This window comes from Lissotriton vulgaris, chromosome 2_1 (assembly GCF_964263255.1).
Source record: "Lissotriton vulgaris chromosome 2_1, aLisVul1.2, whole genome shotgun sequence".
Lineage (NCBI taxonomy): Eukaryota > Metazoa > Chordata > Amphibia > Caudata > Salamandridae > Lissotriton > Lissotriton vulgaris.
The window spans coordinates 177,656,990-177,671,796 of NC_141687.1; the positions used below are offsets into that span (position 1 = coordinate 177,656,990).

The 14,807-nt window shown below is 46.1% G+C and overlaps 1 protein-coding gene across 2 annotated transcripts in view; it reads left to right on the forward strand.

The window, feature by feature from the left end:
* LOC147729785 (septin-4-like) overlaps positions 1-14,807 on the forward strand; it is a 320,572-nt gene that overhangs the window by 119,277 nt on the left and 186,488 nt on the right. Inside the window, exon 2 of one of the 2 annotated variants that reach the window (XM_086954688.1) lies at positions 13,699-13,851. The exons of the other annotated variant lie outside the window; for it this stretch is intronic. Coding sequence (XP_086810814.1) covers positions 13,699-13,851 — 153 coding nt within the window. The remainder of the gene's footprint in view (positions 1-13,698; positions 13,852-14,807) is intronic. 2 annotated transcript variants of the gene reach the window in all.

Sequence of the window (14,807 nt, forward strand, 5' to 3'; positions counted from 1 at the left end):
ACTGGGGCCCCTCCAGAATTCAGTTGCTAGTTGCAACAATTGTATGACCCTGCTCTGACCCTCACAGCAGGCTCATACAATAGCTACAAGTAGGCCACAAAGAAGGTCCTGGGGAAAAAAAATGCACTGCAACAGAAAGCAAAATTACAGATAAGGAAGCAGGTGCCAGACTGGAATTTTAAAACAGTGACACATTAATAAACTAACCCCAAATTAATTCATCTGAGTTGAAGCAGGGATGGTGTGCTTGCTTTTCCCCCCCATAATCTACAGTAATGATGAACCAGAGGGTGGCATTGATGTAACAGAGGGTTGCAGTGGTGAAACAGAGGGTGCTGGGAACCTGTGATGATGAACCAGACGTAGAAACAACATAATTCGCGACCGTTGCGCGACGAAATGTAAGTTCGCAATTGCGAACTGGTACGAAACCCTCGCGAACTGGCAGAAATCCTTGCGAACACAAAAAAAAAAAAAAATCCGCAAATTCGCAAGAATTCGCGGATTTTGCGGATTGCGAGTTCGCAAATCCGCAAAATTCGCGAACGCGAGATCCGCAAAATTCGCCCATGCTTAGCTGCTGTCGATGTACCATCTGCAAGTTTGAAACAAGACCCATCCACATACAACTCCCCATCCGGCTCGTCTAAAGGCTTGTCCGTCAGATCCACCCTCCCTTTTGTCTCTTCCTCTGTCCGAAACAAACAGTCATGCATGTCATCATCCTTTGCATCCGTGGAGATAGGTAACAATGTGGCAGGATTCAGTGTAGCACACCTTTTTATCGTCACATGGGGTGCAAAGAGGGTCATCTCATAGCCGGTAAGACGAGCACTCGTTAAATGCTGCGTCTGTGTTCTGTTTAGTAAAATGTCCACAGCATGCGGTACCATTACTGTGAGGTCTGAACCCAATACGAGCCCCGCCGATTGTCTTATAGAGACCGCAGCAGCCGCCGTGGCTCTCAGACAACTCGGCAGCGCTCTTGCCACATTGTCAAGCATCGCAGAAAAGTAGGCACAGGGTCTCTGTTTCCCTCCGAAACATTGTGTTAAGACAGACAACGCGCAACCTTCTGCCTCGTGTACATAAAGCACAAAAGGCTTCTGGTAATCAGGTGTTCCCAGAACGGGTGCAGAACATAAAGCAGTTTGTAGTGACTCAAACGCTTCCTGACATGCAGGGGTCCAGGGTAGGGGTTCGCGCACTTCTTTGGTAGTCAGATACAATAGGGGTTTTGTTAGTAACGCATAATTGGGTATCCACTGGCGACAATACGATGTTATGCCTAAGAATGCGCGCACCTCTCGCTGCGTGTTAGGTACCTTCATGTTAGTTATCGCTTTTATGCGCTCTGGCGTCAATCTCCTCCCCACTTTCGAAAGGAGGTGACCTAGGTAGGTAACCTCCGTTCGACAATATTGAAATTTTGGAAGGGACACCTTATGCCCCCTTTTGGCCAAATGATGCAGTAACTTTAACGTTGCATCTCGACAACCTCCCTCTTCATCTGATGCTATCAAGATATCATCCACATACTGCAACATAACGTTGCCAGGTGGAAGTTCCAATTCGTCCAATTGTGCTTTCAGTGCTTGACTATATATGCTCGGACTTTCTGTGTAACCTTGGGGAATTCTCTTAAACCTAAAGCTTCGGCCAGCCAATGAGAATCCGAAGAGATAACGGCTGTCTTCATGTACTGGGATACTGAAGAAAGCATTCTTCAGATCCAGAACGGAAAAATACTTAGCAGATGGGGGAATCATTGTCAATATCGTAGTGATGTCCGAGACCACCGGGTATTGTGGCTCCACTACTCTATTCACATGGCGCAAATCAATCACAAACCTATATACATCAGGAGTATTATCTGCAGCATCAGGCGACCGTTTTTTAAGGATCGGCAGTATGGGGCTGTTACATATGTTCGAGTCCGTCTCTTCCACTACTCCTGACTGAATCAAATCTTGTATTATCTGTAACAGGGCTTTTTCTCCTTCCCTTGGAATTCTATACTGCGGTACCCTGGGTAATTTCGCTCCCACCTTAACTTTTATTGTTACCGGGGCAATATCCATCTTACCCACATCTGTATCATTAGTAGCCCACAAACTGGCGGGTATTCCTTCGAATTCAGGTGGTAGTGGATCGTCTTTAGAGAAACATTGTAGTGGGCGAGCAACAGTCGGGCCTAGCGTGAGGTACACGCCGTCCGGGGAACAATAAATGGTGGCGTGCAACCTTTTCAATAAGTCTAAACCCAGTAAATTTTCTCCACAATTTGAGGTCAATAAAAACGGTGAATCAACAGTGAAAGGACCAATCGTTAGTGTAAGAGGTTTGGAAATAGGGCTAATCACCGGGGTACCTGAAAAAAAACCCACAGAGATATTGTTCTTGCCAGACAGAGCCGCCCCGGGGACCCGAGAATGAGCCACTGAACTTTTCATTGCACCCGTATCCACTAGAAATTTTTGCTGAGACCCCAATAAGTCTGCCTCGACATAGGGTCCCTTCTGATCAACTTCCACAGGCACCGGTCCCTCGCTCTGTCCTACGCTGTCCTAGTTATGGGAGAACCCTGTCAAATCGTCCACAGAGTAGTCATCATTATAATACTGACCACCGCCCCTCTGTAGCTGTTGCCTGTCCGCACCATTGTCAAAGTAATTTCCTCCTGGCCTCCCGCCCCCATCTGACCGCGCATTCTGTCTCCCGGAGTCACCACTACCTCTTCCTCATCCTCGCCCTGAACCGGCATTCGACTGGAACAGAGGGCTATCCCTCCACCAATGCCCCTCTTGCTTACATTTCGCGCACTGATTCGGTCCCAGTCTTTCTCTGCTTTCGCCTCTGCCATAGCCACCACCTCCTCGTCCCGGTGCAGCGCCTCTCCCTCGACCCCTTGACACTTGCTGTAATAAAACCCTTGTCTTCAAGTCTTTAGCCTTCTTTTCCTGCTTGTCCTTACTCTCATTCTCTCTGTGCTCATAATACTGAGCCATACTGAGAATACCAGAGGGAGAGGACGTCGTCCACGTACTCTCCGACGCTTGCAACCTTGCTGAGATCTCAGGCAACAAGTTCATGACAAACCTATTTACAAAGAGTCGCAACCCTCCATCCTGTGACACATCCTGCCCACTAAAGTCCATAAACGTCTCCTCAAATCTCGTAAAAAAGTCCGAGACTGCCTCATCCTTTTTCTGCTTACAAGCCGTCAACTTGTCCCAATCTACCTTCTTCGGGGGAATGAGAGTGTGCATATACTTTATTATTCGCCCCGGTAACGCCAAAATCTCAGCTTTCGGCTTTTCCCCTGGCTTACGTTCCTTATCCCAATCCTGCAACTCCTTCCACGTACCACCCAATTCTTCCGAATGATCTGTACCCTTCACCTGTCGCCATACATCGACTGGGACCAGAAGCCCAAAAAACAGTTCAACATCAGCTAAAGTCATTACAGTGGAAGACGCAGCTTCCGTCAACTCTTTATAATATGCAGTCGGGTTCTTTCTAGAATCTGGCAACTGGGCCTTTAAAGCCAGTACCCCACTTCTCTTCCATGGTGTATACACCCATTGCTCCTGGAAATGTGCATCTACCCTGTTCCTGGTGACAGCCTTCGTGACCGGATCTACCATCTCGGGTATCTCGGGATGAAAGATAGGGTGCACCTCACGCATTGGATGTATACCTGGAAAATGGGGCACACCTGCAGAGGGCAATTCATTCCTATACTGTAGTAAAGCACGTAGACTACGCATCACCTCCTTCACCCCAGTATTCGTTCTATAGGCTCCGCTCTGTATATCTCGTAAAGTCGCCGGAGCCACACCTCCATACCCCTGCTCCCATAGCGATATTAATACATTTGCCATATGCCACAAAGCATGCTGTTGCATCAAAGGCTCAAAATCTTTCATTGTGGACCAAATGTCTTCAAACGAGTAAATGTTATTCCTAGCCCACTGGCATGCCTGGTTGGCCACTATACTTTTCTCATCCAAACCAACCGTAGAACGCGTAAGCAACTTCCGTACCTGTGAGAGCAGTCCGCTACCTGCGCCTCGACTCGGCGTTGACATCTCCTGACTAGGGGTGGTGCTAGCTGAAACAGTAGGGAGTGCTAGAGAAAATTGGGAGGGAGCGGGTGAAGTCGCCGGGAGCAAGGAAACGAGGGGCGTCGGGGGTGGGGAAGCAGAAATCGCTGCGCCATGTTGGTGTGGGGCACTTGCAAGTGGACCTGGAACCCCGCTAGTAGAGGCGGGAGCTGGTAGAGAGGGATACAATGATTGCGGGGCATAAGGAGGCGGGGGTCGAGTACTCAAAATGTCTTCCATCTCATCCTGTTCGTCCTCTCGTACTACATAACTTTTATTTTCTTTCAACCTGCAAAGCCAATCTGCGCGCTCCAAACGCTGCTCATTCTCATTCTTGGTGTGTTCTCTTGCTTTCTGCGCCATCGTCTGCGCGGACTTTTTAAGAGCCGCTTTCTCTTCTCTCAACTTACGTTCCCTGACTTCCTTCTGCCACACTCTTAAAGAATCAAACATGCTTTGACGGCTACGCCTAGCAAACAATTTGTCTTGCAAATAGTCCAATTTAGCTGCCTCGAATGAACCTGTCAAGGGCCATGGTAAATCCACATTGTCAGCTGTATATCGGTGCCATAAAGTGCCAAACAAAATCGGGGACAATCCATGCTTGATATACATATCAAAGCTTGGAGTGCCCTCAGGGGGTGCAGGTTGGCTCTCAGCCAGCCTGGAATATGAGGCGCGACAACAACATCCAAAACATCGTAACTTACTGAAACACGGCATCTCTACTTTAGTGTAAAATAAAACACTTCTCCACAACTTCGTTACCTTGAATCGCTAGCTCGAGCTCATTTACACACACATAATATGCATTAGGGAACCACACACACATACACATATAAAATTCTTCCAAACACGTGTTACCAAATGGGACAAGGCCCGTCGACCAAGTCCTGGGGAACCTGGACCCTACCGCAGACCGAACAGTACACTAACTGTTCTGAGGATGGAGAACACATCCGCTCCCCGTGCGGCACTACGGATCGCTGAGCACTTTACCACGGGAGACCCAGGACTCACCTCCACTGAACCACCACTCTAGGAGTTCAGGGTAAGTTCCGGAGTCCACCCGTAATGAGCCACGCCTTCAACACAGTACCACCCGGTCGGATTACTACAAACAATATATCCAAATATTCTCCCAACCTCGTCAAGTCTGTCAGAGCGCCTGCTCGCACTCTGAGTTCCCCGGAGCACACTAGCCCCAGGAGCACACCGGCTCCTCAAACCACTGGAGACACCCTAGTCTCCCGGAACACTCCAGTTCCTTAAACAATCACAGGTGGACCACTCACCTTCCATAGGCGGTACCGACCTCTACCGTTCTCCACCTCCGGCTGCCAGGACCAACACGGTCAGCTCCGAGTTCCGCCTTCTGGACCCCGGCGTAAGATCCGAACCGGGACCTCTCCCGATCAGCAGGGTGGGGCAGCGCTGCGAGAACCAAGCTCGGCATCAGATGGGTACCCGGGCCCACCGTGCCGACCAGCGGGTCCCCGGTCTTCTGCTACCCACCTATGGGTGAGAAAGATCTTTATCGCGGGGTCCCTATTCGGGCGCCATCTGATAAGCGTGGCTCAAATCCACCCGAGTGACTTACCGCACTCACCTATAGTAACTCTGTAAGAAGTCAGCCGGACAGTGGAGAAGAATAAACAACTGAATTTTATTAGGCCACAAACTCCCATATGAGAGGGCCCTGTCCGACCATCACCCCAAAGAGTGCGTCGAGAGGACTGACTCTCTTCATCATAGCAGGACATTATAATGCAACACAGTTCATTAGGGTTCGCCCCTTCTGGAAAATTACTGAAACCCAGACAGAGGAACAATGTCCTCACACAGTAGGCATCTGCACCTGCAAGGGATACATCGCTATCTTTGCTCAAGGCCACAGAGCTAGGCTTCAGCGTCTCTGGGGCATGAGAACATTACTGATAAAGAGACTTGTTAGTTTCGGCCACAGTTAGCTGAGAAACAAAAACTGCTGCCTTAGTGAAATTCTCTATTCCTACGGGAGGGGCAGATGAGCGAGTGCGACTCGCAGGCTCAGAGAGATATACAAAATGGAGGCACACAGGCTAAGCTAAGGAACTAATATCGTCACACATATAATTGAATAATCAGGTAACAAGCAGGAATAATGCAAACACGTGTATATATACGCACTTCATCAGTTAGTCATATGATGCTAACTCACATATGAAATTAGGGATGGGTGGGGCATCGAAAAGTGAATTCTATCACATGGTTAGGGGTGGCTGTTATTGACTGTAGGCATTTCCAACCAGTACAGAGGACAATAGAGTGGTCAGTTCAAACTGTGGACACAATACAAAATTGGTGACACTCATACTGAACTTTTACGCCCCACTACTTTCAAATGTCACCAGCCGCCACTGTGTGGTAGTGTGTTTTGTCCTTGTGTCTTGGTCTTGTTGGTGCTGTAGTAGGTTCTGTTTGTGTACTCTTGAACTGTGGTGTAGTTGTGTGTTTTGTAAAAGTTCCCTGTATCGGTTTGTGCTGTATTGCCTTCTGTTTGTGTGCTCTGGACCTCTTAGTGTCGTTATCCTGACATGTAATCTTGTTTCTTTGGATAGAATTTTCTGCCACTTTTCGCCTTGAAAGGACAAAGCGAAGCTGTAGGGAAGGGGAAGAACAAAGGCAGGAATCATAGGGTGAGTGAGGGAAAAAACAACGTTATGTCACATTTGTTTCTGTGTAACAGATTATGCCGCCATCAGACTTCTGCAAAGTGCAATGTGGAGCAGAAGAGATAAGTGAGAAAAGAAGGACTAGAAGGGATAGTAAATTATGTAGGACATTTCTCTCTTTTTTTTCAGCAAATTGTACTTCTTTCAGACTGAGCTGACCCTTTGCATTTCCATTGTTGCCTTGGTGGTTGTGTCAGTGGTTGTGCTGGTTAGGTCTCACAACCTATTGTTTACAATACAATATACTTACAGTAGGATTTGGGCCAGTTACTTTCCTTCCTCTTCTTGAGTTTGTTCCTTCCAAGATCACCGCCTCTTTACCATCGTTTTTGATTGGATGACTTTCATGGATCACACCAGGGCAACTACGTTTGTCTTTTATTTTCAACACTCATTGGGAGTGCATGTGTCATGGCTTAACGTCTCACTCTGCCACTTCAGAAACGCGTTGCTGCACCATATTTAAAAGGATATGGTGCAGCCTTTAGTTTCTCCCTGTACTGGTGCTACAGCAGTGTAGCACCAGTGCAGGCACCCTTGAACCATAGTGCAAGGGTGTCTGCGTACAGGGGAGGATTGTTTATGTTTAGGTAAGTGTCCCTTCCTGCACATTAACAAACCTGAATTGCCATTTTGTCACTTCTATGTGTGCTGCTTAATGCAGCACACATGGAAGTTACAAAATGTCATTTTTTAGGACTCGCCTGAGCCAGCGCATGCGCTGTCTCAAGTGAGACATTTCAGCGTGCACAGCTGCCATCTGGCTTTCGTCAGCTTGTTGGCACTGCGGGGGTGATTCCCCATACCTACCCCCTCCTCCCACTCCTTCCTCGTCAGCTCTTCTTTTTTTTTTACTTTCGCGCCACGCGTGTGATTCCCCTCCGCCTTCAATCCAGCATTGCGTACTATCTGCCCTGTAGAAGACCCTCCCCACCAATCTTCTTTTTCCTAAACGATTTTTTGTTTTCGCATAAATTACAGAATAACTTGAACACTGAGTACTTCTTTTCCTCTGCCGCTCTACTGGGGTTACTGCTGCCGAATACTGTAGGCAACTAGTGGTGCTTTGCGCTGTCCTTTTTAGTTCTCGCCGGAGAGTGCATGCGCTGCCACTTGTAAGACATTTTGTTTACTAAAAGGTGTTTGTAGCTCTCAAATTTCTTACCATTCGGTGGCACATTTTTTAAGGAACCAATGATAAGTGATGAGTAGAAGTGCAACATCAGAAATCCTATTTGCATACGTATATATGTCCTATTATACCCCCACAACCTCTCATTGAAAGACCCCTGTGCTCACATCCTCCACCTTTCGCCATCGCCTGGTATTATGCAGAGGAATAATGATTAGCCTGTAATTGCTTCATTCAGTCCATATCTTGTAATACTTTTGGTGGACACGCACTCACCTGGTATCTTCAGTGCCACTGTTAACTGCTGCCTCCTGATTGGCCAGCGTATGCTTATTTCCCTTCCTGTTCTTTCATTTGGAGCAGGAACCAAGATCTGATTAATTAATTTTGATTAGTATCCAACTTTTGCTCACGCTGTGATTGAGGTACTATTTTCTTTCTTTCTTCTTTCCCATGTTGCGTTGGCCTTCCCCATGTTGCTTCCCTCCTACCCTTTTGTTGTCTGTGTTGCTTCCGATCTTTCCCCTCCCATTGCCTGTGTTGCCTCACCCCACACCAAAAGGAAACAAACATTGGCATAGCCAATAGGTCTCGCCTTTGGGACCTTATAAGTGTTTAACCAAGTAACAGTTAACGTTGTTGCACCAAGGATATTGTGCTGCATAACTAAATACTTATAAGGTCCCAAAAGCGAGACCTATTGTCTATGCCAATGCTTGTTTAAGGAATGTTTATGTGCAGGAAGGGCCACCTTCCTACACATAAACAATCAAAGGTGTTTAGCTTTTTCCATGTGTGTGCAGCACACATGGAAAAAGCAAAAACGAGGAGAAATAAAGCATTTCTCCTCGTTTTGACAAGTTAATACCAGGTTTTTCCTGGTCTTAATTTTGGCGCTGCCTCCTATTTACGCAGCCCTTGTAAATAGGGGGCAGCGTCAAAAACAATGTTATTTGCGGTGGAATGCCAACCGCAACAACCACTGCCCACCCCTTTCATGCTAAGCATAGCATGAAAGGGGGCCTTATTTACAAGCCATGTTAAGGGCCTTAACATTTAATGACAATGGGTAAGCGTGTTTTGCCCACACAGCAACAGAGTTCTTGTGGGGTTCTTGAATGTGTGTACATGGAGACTGAAATGGACAGGAGTGTGCCGCATTTAAAGTTTGACACAGGAGGAACACCCCCTTAAATTGCTGCTGTGCCTTTTGGGCCGACTCATGTTTCTACCACTTTGTTTAGGCTTGGCAGGAAACACTTTGTTTACACAGGGGGAGACTCCGCCAGTATAAACCTCTGACATTGTGCTGCCAAAGGTCACCCGCCCTAAATAGGGTGAGAAGATTGCTACTAATTTTCCCTGCCTGCCTATTTCTGTCATATTATTTAAGGCAGACACTAGCAGGGTAAATGTAGAATGGCTGTCTGGACCTGGCCTGGCAGTTCGGGCTGGACTGTTCCCATGGGGAGCGGGGTCAAGACTGATTTGCATGAGGCTGGTTCTAAACTGGAATGGCGCTGCAAGCAATGTAATGATGGATTAAACATGGATCTGTGACTGGGGGTGATGTTTGACAATGTTCAGCATTCATTCATCATCTTTTTGAGGTGGATTTTAGCCCTAAGTGGAAAGGGTATACCCAGACGTGGGTCCTGTACTCGCTACACCACCGGTTTCAAGCTAGCCTGGCGGATGAGGAGTGATACCCCGAAACCGGTCCCAGGATGTTTGTTTTCCTGTCTAGGGAGGACCTAGCCTGGCAGTTCGGACTGGACTGTTCCCATGGGGAGTAGTGTGAAGACTGATTTGCATATGGCTGGATCTAAACTGGAATGGCGTGGCAAGCAAAATAGTGATGGATTAAACCCAGATCTGTGACTGGAGTGAATGTTGACAATGTTCAACATTCTGTCCATCATCTTTTTGTGTTAAATGTAGAATGGCTTCCATGTGCACGAAAAACTATCCCTGCAAGAAAAGAAACTCTCACCTTGACATACAAAGATGTTTGCTGAGGTGGCGTTTTCGGGCTGCTCAGTAACCCTACAGCGCTGTTAAGGGATCTCACACGGTTGCGGCTCCCTCATAGCACCAGGCAGTCGGGGAACTCTAAACAGGGCAGACAGTAAAAACTACTGTACTAGAAGCAATGGGCTGCGCCCCCAAACCCACGCCCCCTTTTGGATAGGGGACCGTCCACCACAGTCCAATTGCCCCCCCTAGTGTTCATTGTGAGTAGAGCAGTTGTTCAAGGCCATTCATTTAGCTTGAGGTGTTTGGAGGGAGGCAGAATGACTGATGCGCAAAGGCTGCTGCTCTTTAGATTAGGGAGAGTGGTGGAAAGACATCCGTCAGGGCTTCAATGCCATCTTCCATAAACTCCTCCTAACAAGGCCCAGAGCAGGATCTGTGACTTAACTCGGAAATCAAGTAAATAATTTCTAATCATTTAGGATATCTGTTTGAGCTGTATGACCTGCACCCTCTCATCATGCCACAGCCTTGCAGTGCTGCTCTCTCTGTGACTGCCCTATCATCCCATGAGAACAATGCTATAATACATTCATTTTCAATCTGAGCATTCTCAACTGGGGATGAATTATCAACATTTCCTTGTGTAATGGAGAACAACACATATCATGTCCCTATGTCCTAGTGTCTCATTTCAAAACATCTCAAGATTTCTAGCTGCACTTTTGTTTATAAATTAACTACATACGTAATAAATCACGCGTTCTATTGATTGCATTAACATTTTCCTTTTGTCCATCTTTTATGTATATTAAGCATTTGTTTGATACAGAAATTCTTATCCTCATCTCAGAGTGGGGCAATTTCTGCTGCATCGTTATAGTATTCACGCTATGCCTGAACATTAGGTCTGTGTGATGCCTTTAAAGCAAAGCCCCTCAGTACAGTGTTTACTAATTGTGGGAGGAGGAGATTTTCTTGAAGCAAAGAGAGAGCTGCCAGAAACGGAATCAGCGGGGATTGGAAGGGGAGGAACCATCCACCCCCTAGAAGTTCTCACCTCCTGCTTTGTTTCTTCTGGTGGTGGTTTGGGAGGAATGGCGGAAGGGAGGCTAGGAAGAGCAGAGCTCCCTTCCACTCACCCACCCCTTACCTTCTCCCAAAAAATTAAAAAAGCATCTCAAGTCGTTTGGGAATTTGCTAAGGAAGAGCTGTGAGCAGTAATGGCTGGCCTAGGCCCTTCCATAGCCCGCCTATCAGCTAGATCCATGGATGGACCTGGGAGGGACGAGGGAATCCTTCCCCAGGCCCATCAGATATGTGTGTGACATCACCAGTGACATCACACACCTCTGAATGAAGCAGCCCAGAAGAGTGCAAGGGGTTGCCTCATTCTAAAGTTGCCTGTGCTCAGAAAGGATCACTTACCTGCAAACTCCTTCTGCCACCTCCTGGTCATTAGTGGGACAAAAACAAATCACTATACAATGGCCACCAGGGACTTGTATAGGCATCACAAGGGCGTCCTTTGGGCACCATTTCATGATGTGTATGTCCATCAATAGGCAGCAAAAGAGTTAATAACCCACCCACCCAGAACAGCATTGAATGCCCTTTACAAAGGGCCAGTCAGGAAACTCTACACGAGATGAAAACGTGAGTTGATCATAGTTCTAGAAGAGCCACTTGATGGCTGACAATGGGATTGGATTTGGAAAGTATGTATGTATGTATGTGTGTGTGTGTGGGGGAGAGGCTGTGACTATAATGGTCAGATCAAATCTAAGCCTCAAACTTACCAGTGGAGATTTGGCAAGCTTGATGTAGCAAGGATTTTTTTCAAAACCCTCACTCTTAATATCATGGACGTCATCAACAGATCCCCGGCCAAGATCAGAGTACTCTATCGGTTCAAGATGGCGCTAGAAACTCTACTCCTAATCTTGACGTCTTTGCCAATTTGGACCTAAATCATTTCACTATTTGAAAAGGAGGAATGTCAAAAAAATGGAAACTAAGAAAGCCATTATTTTTCCAATGGTATGAAAATCAGGATCGTTATGTTTCTGTTGTTTTTCTAAGCTATGGTGTCCAAGGATTTACATTTGAAATTTTCTCATGATACTAAAATCCCACCACTCAGGATTCAGACCCACGAGAGGGATAGTAACAGTTATGGTTGACACTGGGATAATAAAATCAATTTAAGTAAGATGAATACAATGGAAATCCTTTCCATATTAAATGAACATTGTGAAAATCTTGCTTGGATCCAGCCCTAAAGCTACATTCAACACCACTGCCCTATAGGAAAGGCCTCAGGCTACGCTGACCCTTCTGAACCATTTATTTTGGAATATGGTACATCAAGTCCACCGGCATGAGAGTCACGCCCGTATGATTCAGGGAGTATCTTTATCAATGCTACTTCTCATCATAATTATATGCCACAAGGGCGCTTAGCTGATGCACACCACCAGCTAAAAATGCACATTCTACGTTCTGTTGAAAAATTAAGTTGAGAACAAATCAAACACTGCAAACTATCTGACCAGTATCAACAGTAGAGAAGAAGTTTCATGTGTTTTAATACCGTTTTAATTGAATTTTTTAGCTCAATGAAACTGATAGCTCATTTAGCCAATTTGCTTGGCCTTCAGCCCTGGAACAACTGTCAAATCCAGCTGCCATGTGAAGAACCTAGAAGTAATTCTTGATTCAGGCATATCATGCATCCCCCAAATGTTGTAAAATGAACCAAATTTCAAAAGTCACAGTTCCGCAAGGTTCTTCAACTCCTCATAACACAACAATACTGATCCAATCACTTGTCATGGTGCATCTGTTGCAATGTAGCCTGCACGGGCCTACCTAGGAAACTCATTGACAAACTATACCTTAAACAAAACCAGGCAGCTAGACTGACCTACAAACAGTAGAAACAGGATCACTACATATCCTTCTTAAGAGCACGTCACTCACCAACTTTGGAACCCCAGATATAAACCCTACATTCTGTTCACAATGTAAAAAACAATCTCGAGCCTCTGGTCAGCAAATGCACCAGCCATCTGCCAACCAAAATTCAAAAAGCTCAAATAAAGCAGTAGATCATCACCCAGGGCTTTGGGACACGGTCCCCAACCATGAAGGTATAGTCAAGCCATCTACTGTTCAGAAATTAAAACTTAATTGTTCAGATCTCATCAGTGGAAAGCCAAGATCCTCAGGCATAGCAACGAATAATGCCCGTTCGAAAGATGCCAGTCGCACTCAGTCTCCGTGCCCACTTACTGTCTTAAGGTCCCCACCGCACTAGCTCTACTAATGACTACTGTCCTCTGCATCTGTATAACCAATATCCAACTTTTTAAGGATCGTAGTCTAGCAAATATATTACCATGCTAACTCACAGATCACAAACCTACCCAACTATACCCACCACCACTACACCCTATTGTTTGTACAGTGCTCTGAAATGGCAGCACAGAGAAAGCTTACCTTGTGATAAAAAAACACTAAAATAGGTACATAAACAATTATCAAAGAGGGAGGTAAAGTAATGCATATAAACTGAGTTCAGTTAAATATTTTAATATTGTTTGATTGTATCTTTGTTGATGTGCAGAATGGGTATGATGTGCATGTGTAACTTTCTTTACTGTGATCATGTCTCGTGGTTTGCTGTTTTTGTCTTCAATTTGATCTCCATTATTTTATTACTTCATGCCCCTCTGTCAAACACACCTCAACATCCTTCAACAAATCCCAGGACAATGAGTGTGAAGGCCCCGCCTTTCTGCCTGAAGACAGTGGTGTTAGCTGGACATGCACTGAGGAACAGGACCCTCTTGATGCTCCCCAGGATACCAACAGGCCTTGTTTCTCAGATCACGACTCGTCTGGCGATGAGAAATACCAGCCAGTAAGACTGCGGCTTTAAAACCCTGCATGCACCCGCTGGGTCCACGACAAACCCCGCGTGCCCCTACTGCCTCTCCAGCACCTTTCAGGGGATTGGGTTTTGTATTTACTCTTTCGGCAGAATCTTTACCTACATTCTACCCCAACTTTGACCTCTAACCGTGTGTGCAAATGTTATTTTGTTCTGTAATTGAATGACAACCTGTTTGTTACTCTTTCCTATGAATTGTCTATTATGACACAGCATTGTCATCTCATTGTGTTGAAGGGTAAGGGTTTGGGATTGAACCTAGACCACAAATGAATTGTGATGGGAACAAAGATTTTAGTAAGATCAAAACATTTCAAGGCACTTCTTGGTGATTCGCAAATTATAAAAATGGCTAAAAACCAGATTTCCACACGTTGTTTGTACACTATATAGGTTTAGCAGTACAATTGCTTTTCTGGCAAATTTTGTGGGCTTTTCGATAGAAAATGTGCTGTCTGTAAATGACAGTGCTCTAGCACAACAAGCATTAGTAACAGGTGTGGCCGGTACAGGTAAGAATGGTGGGGCGGAGAGAGGGCGGAAGTTGACAGACAACGGGATAGGGAAAATAAAATAAATAAATAAACACTTGCCATGCGCTCACCGCATCGCCAATGCGGCGAGCGCAAGGTAATGGTTTAATGACTTATTTTCCCTAGCCCGTCGTATTTCGACTACCCACCCCCCATCTTGCCCCACCACTCTTACCTATACCAGTTGCCCCTGATTAGCAATATATTAACAGTTTGCTCTAAAAAGCGCTACATCCTACACCCTCATTGCTCTCCTCCTGAATGGATATGGCTCATTTGCCAAATTGTACTTTTTGTGAGGCCCTCGACTTCAGTGATGTAACATTGATGGCAGCACCCCCTCACTCCCTCTCTGAAAATTGTTCCAGCACCACTGCGCCCAGTTGTCTTTAA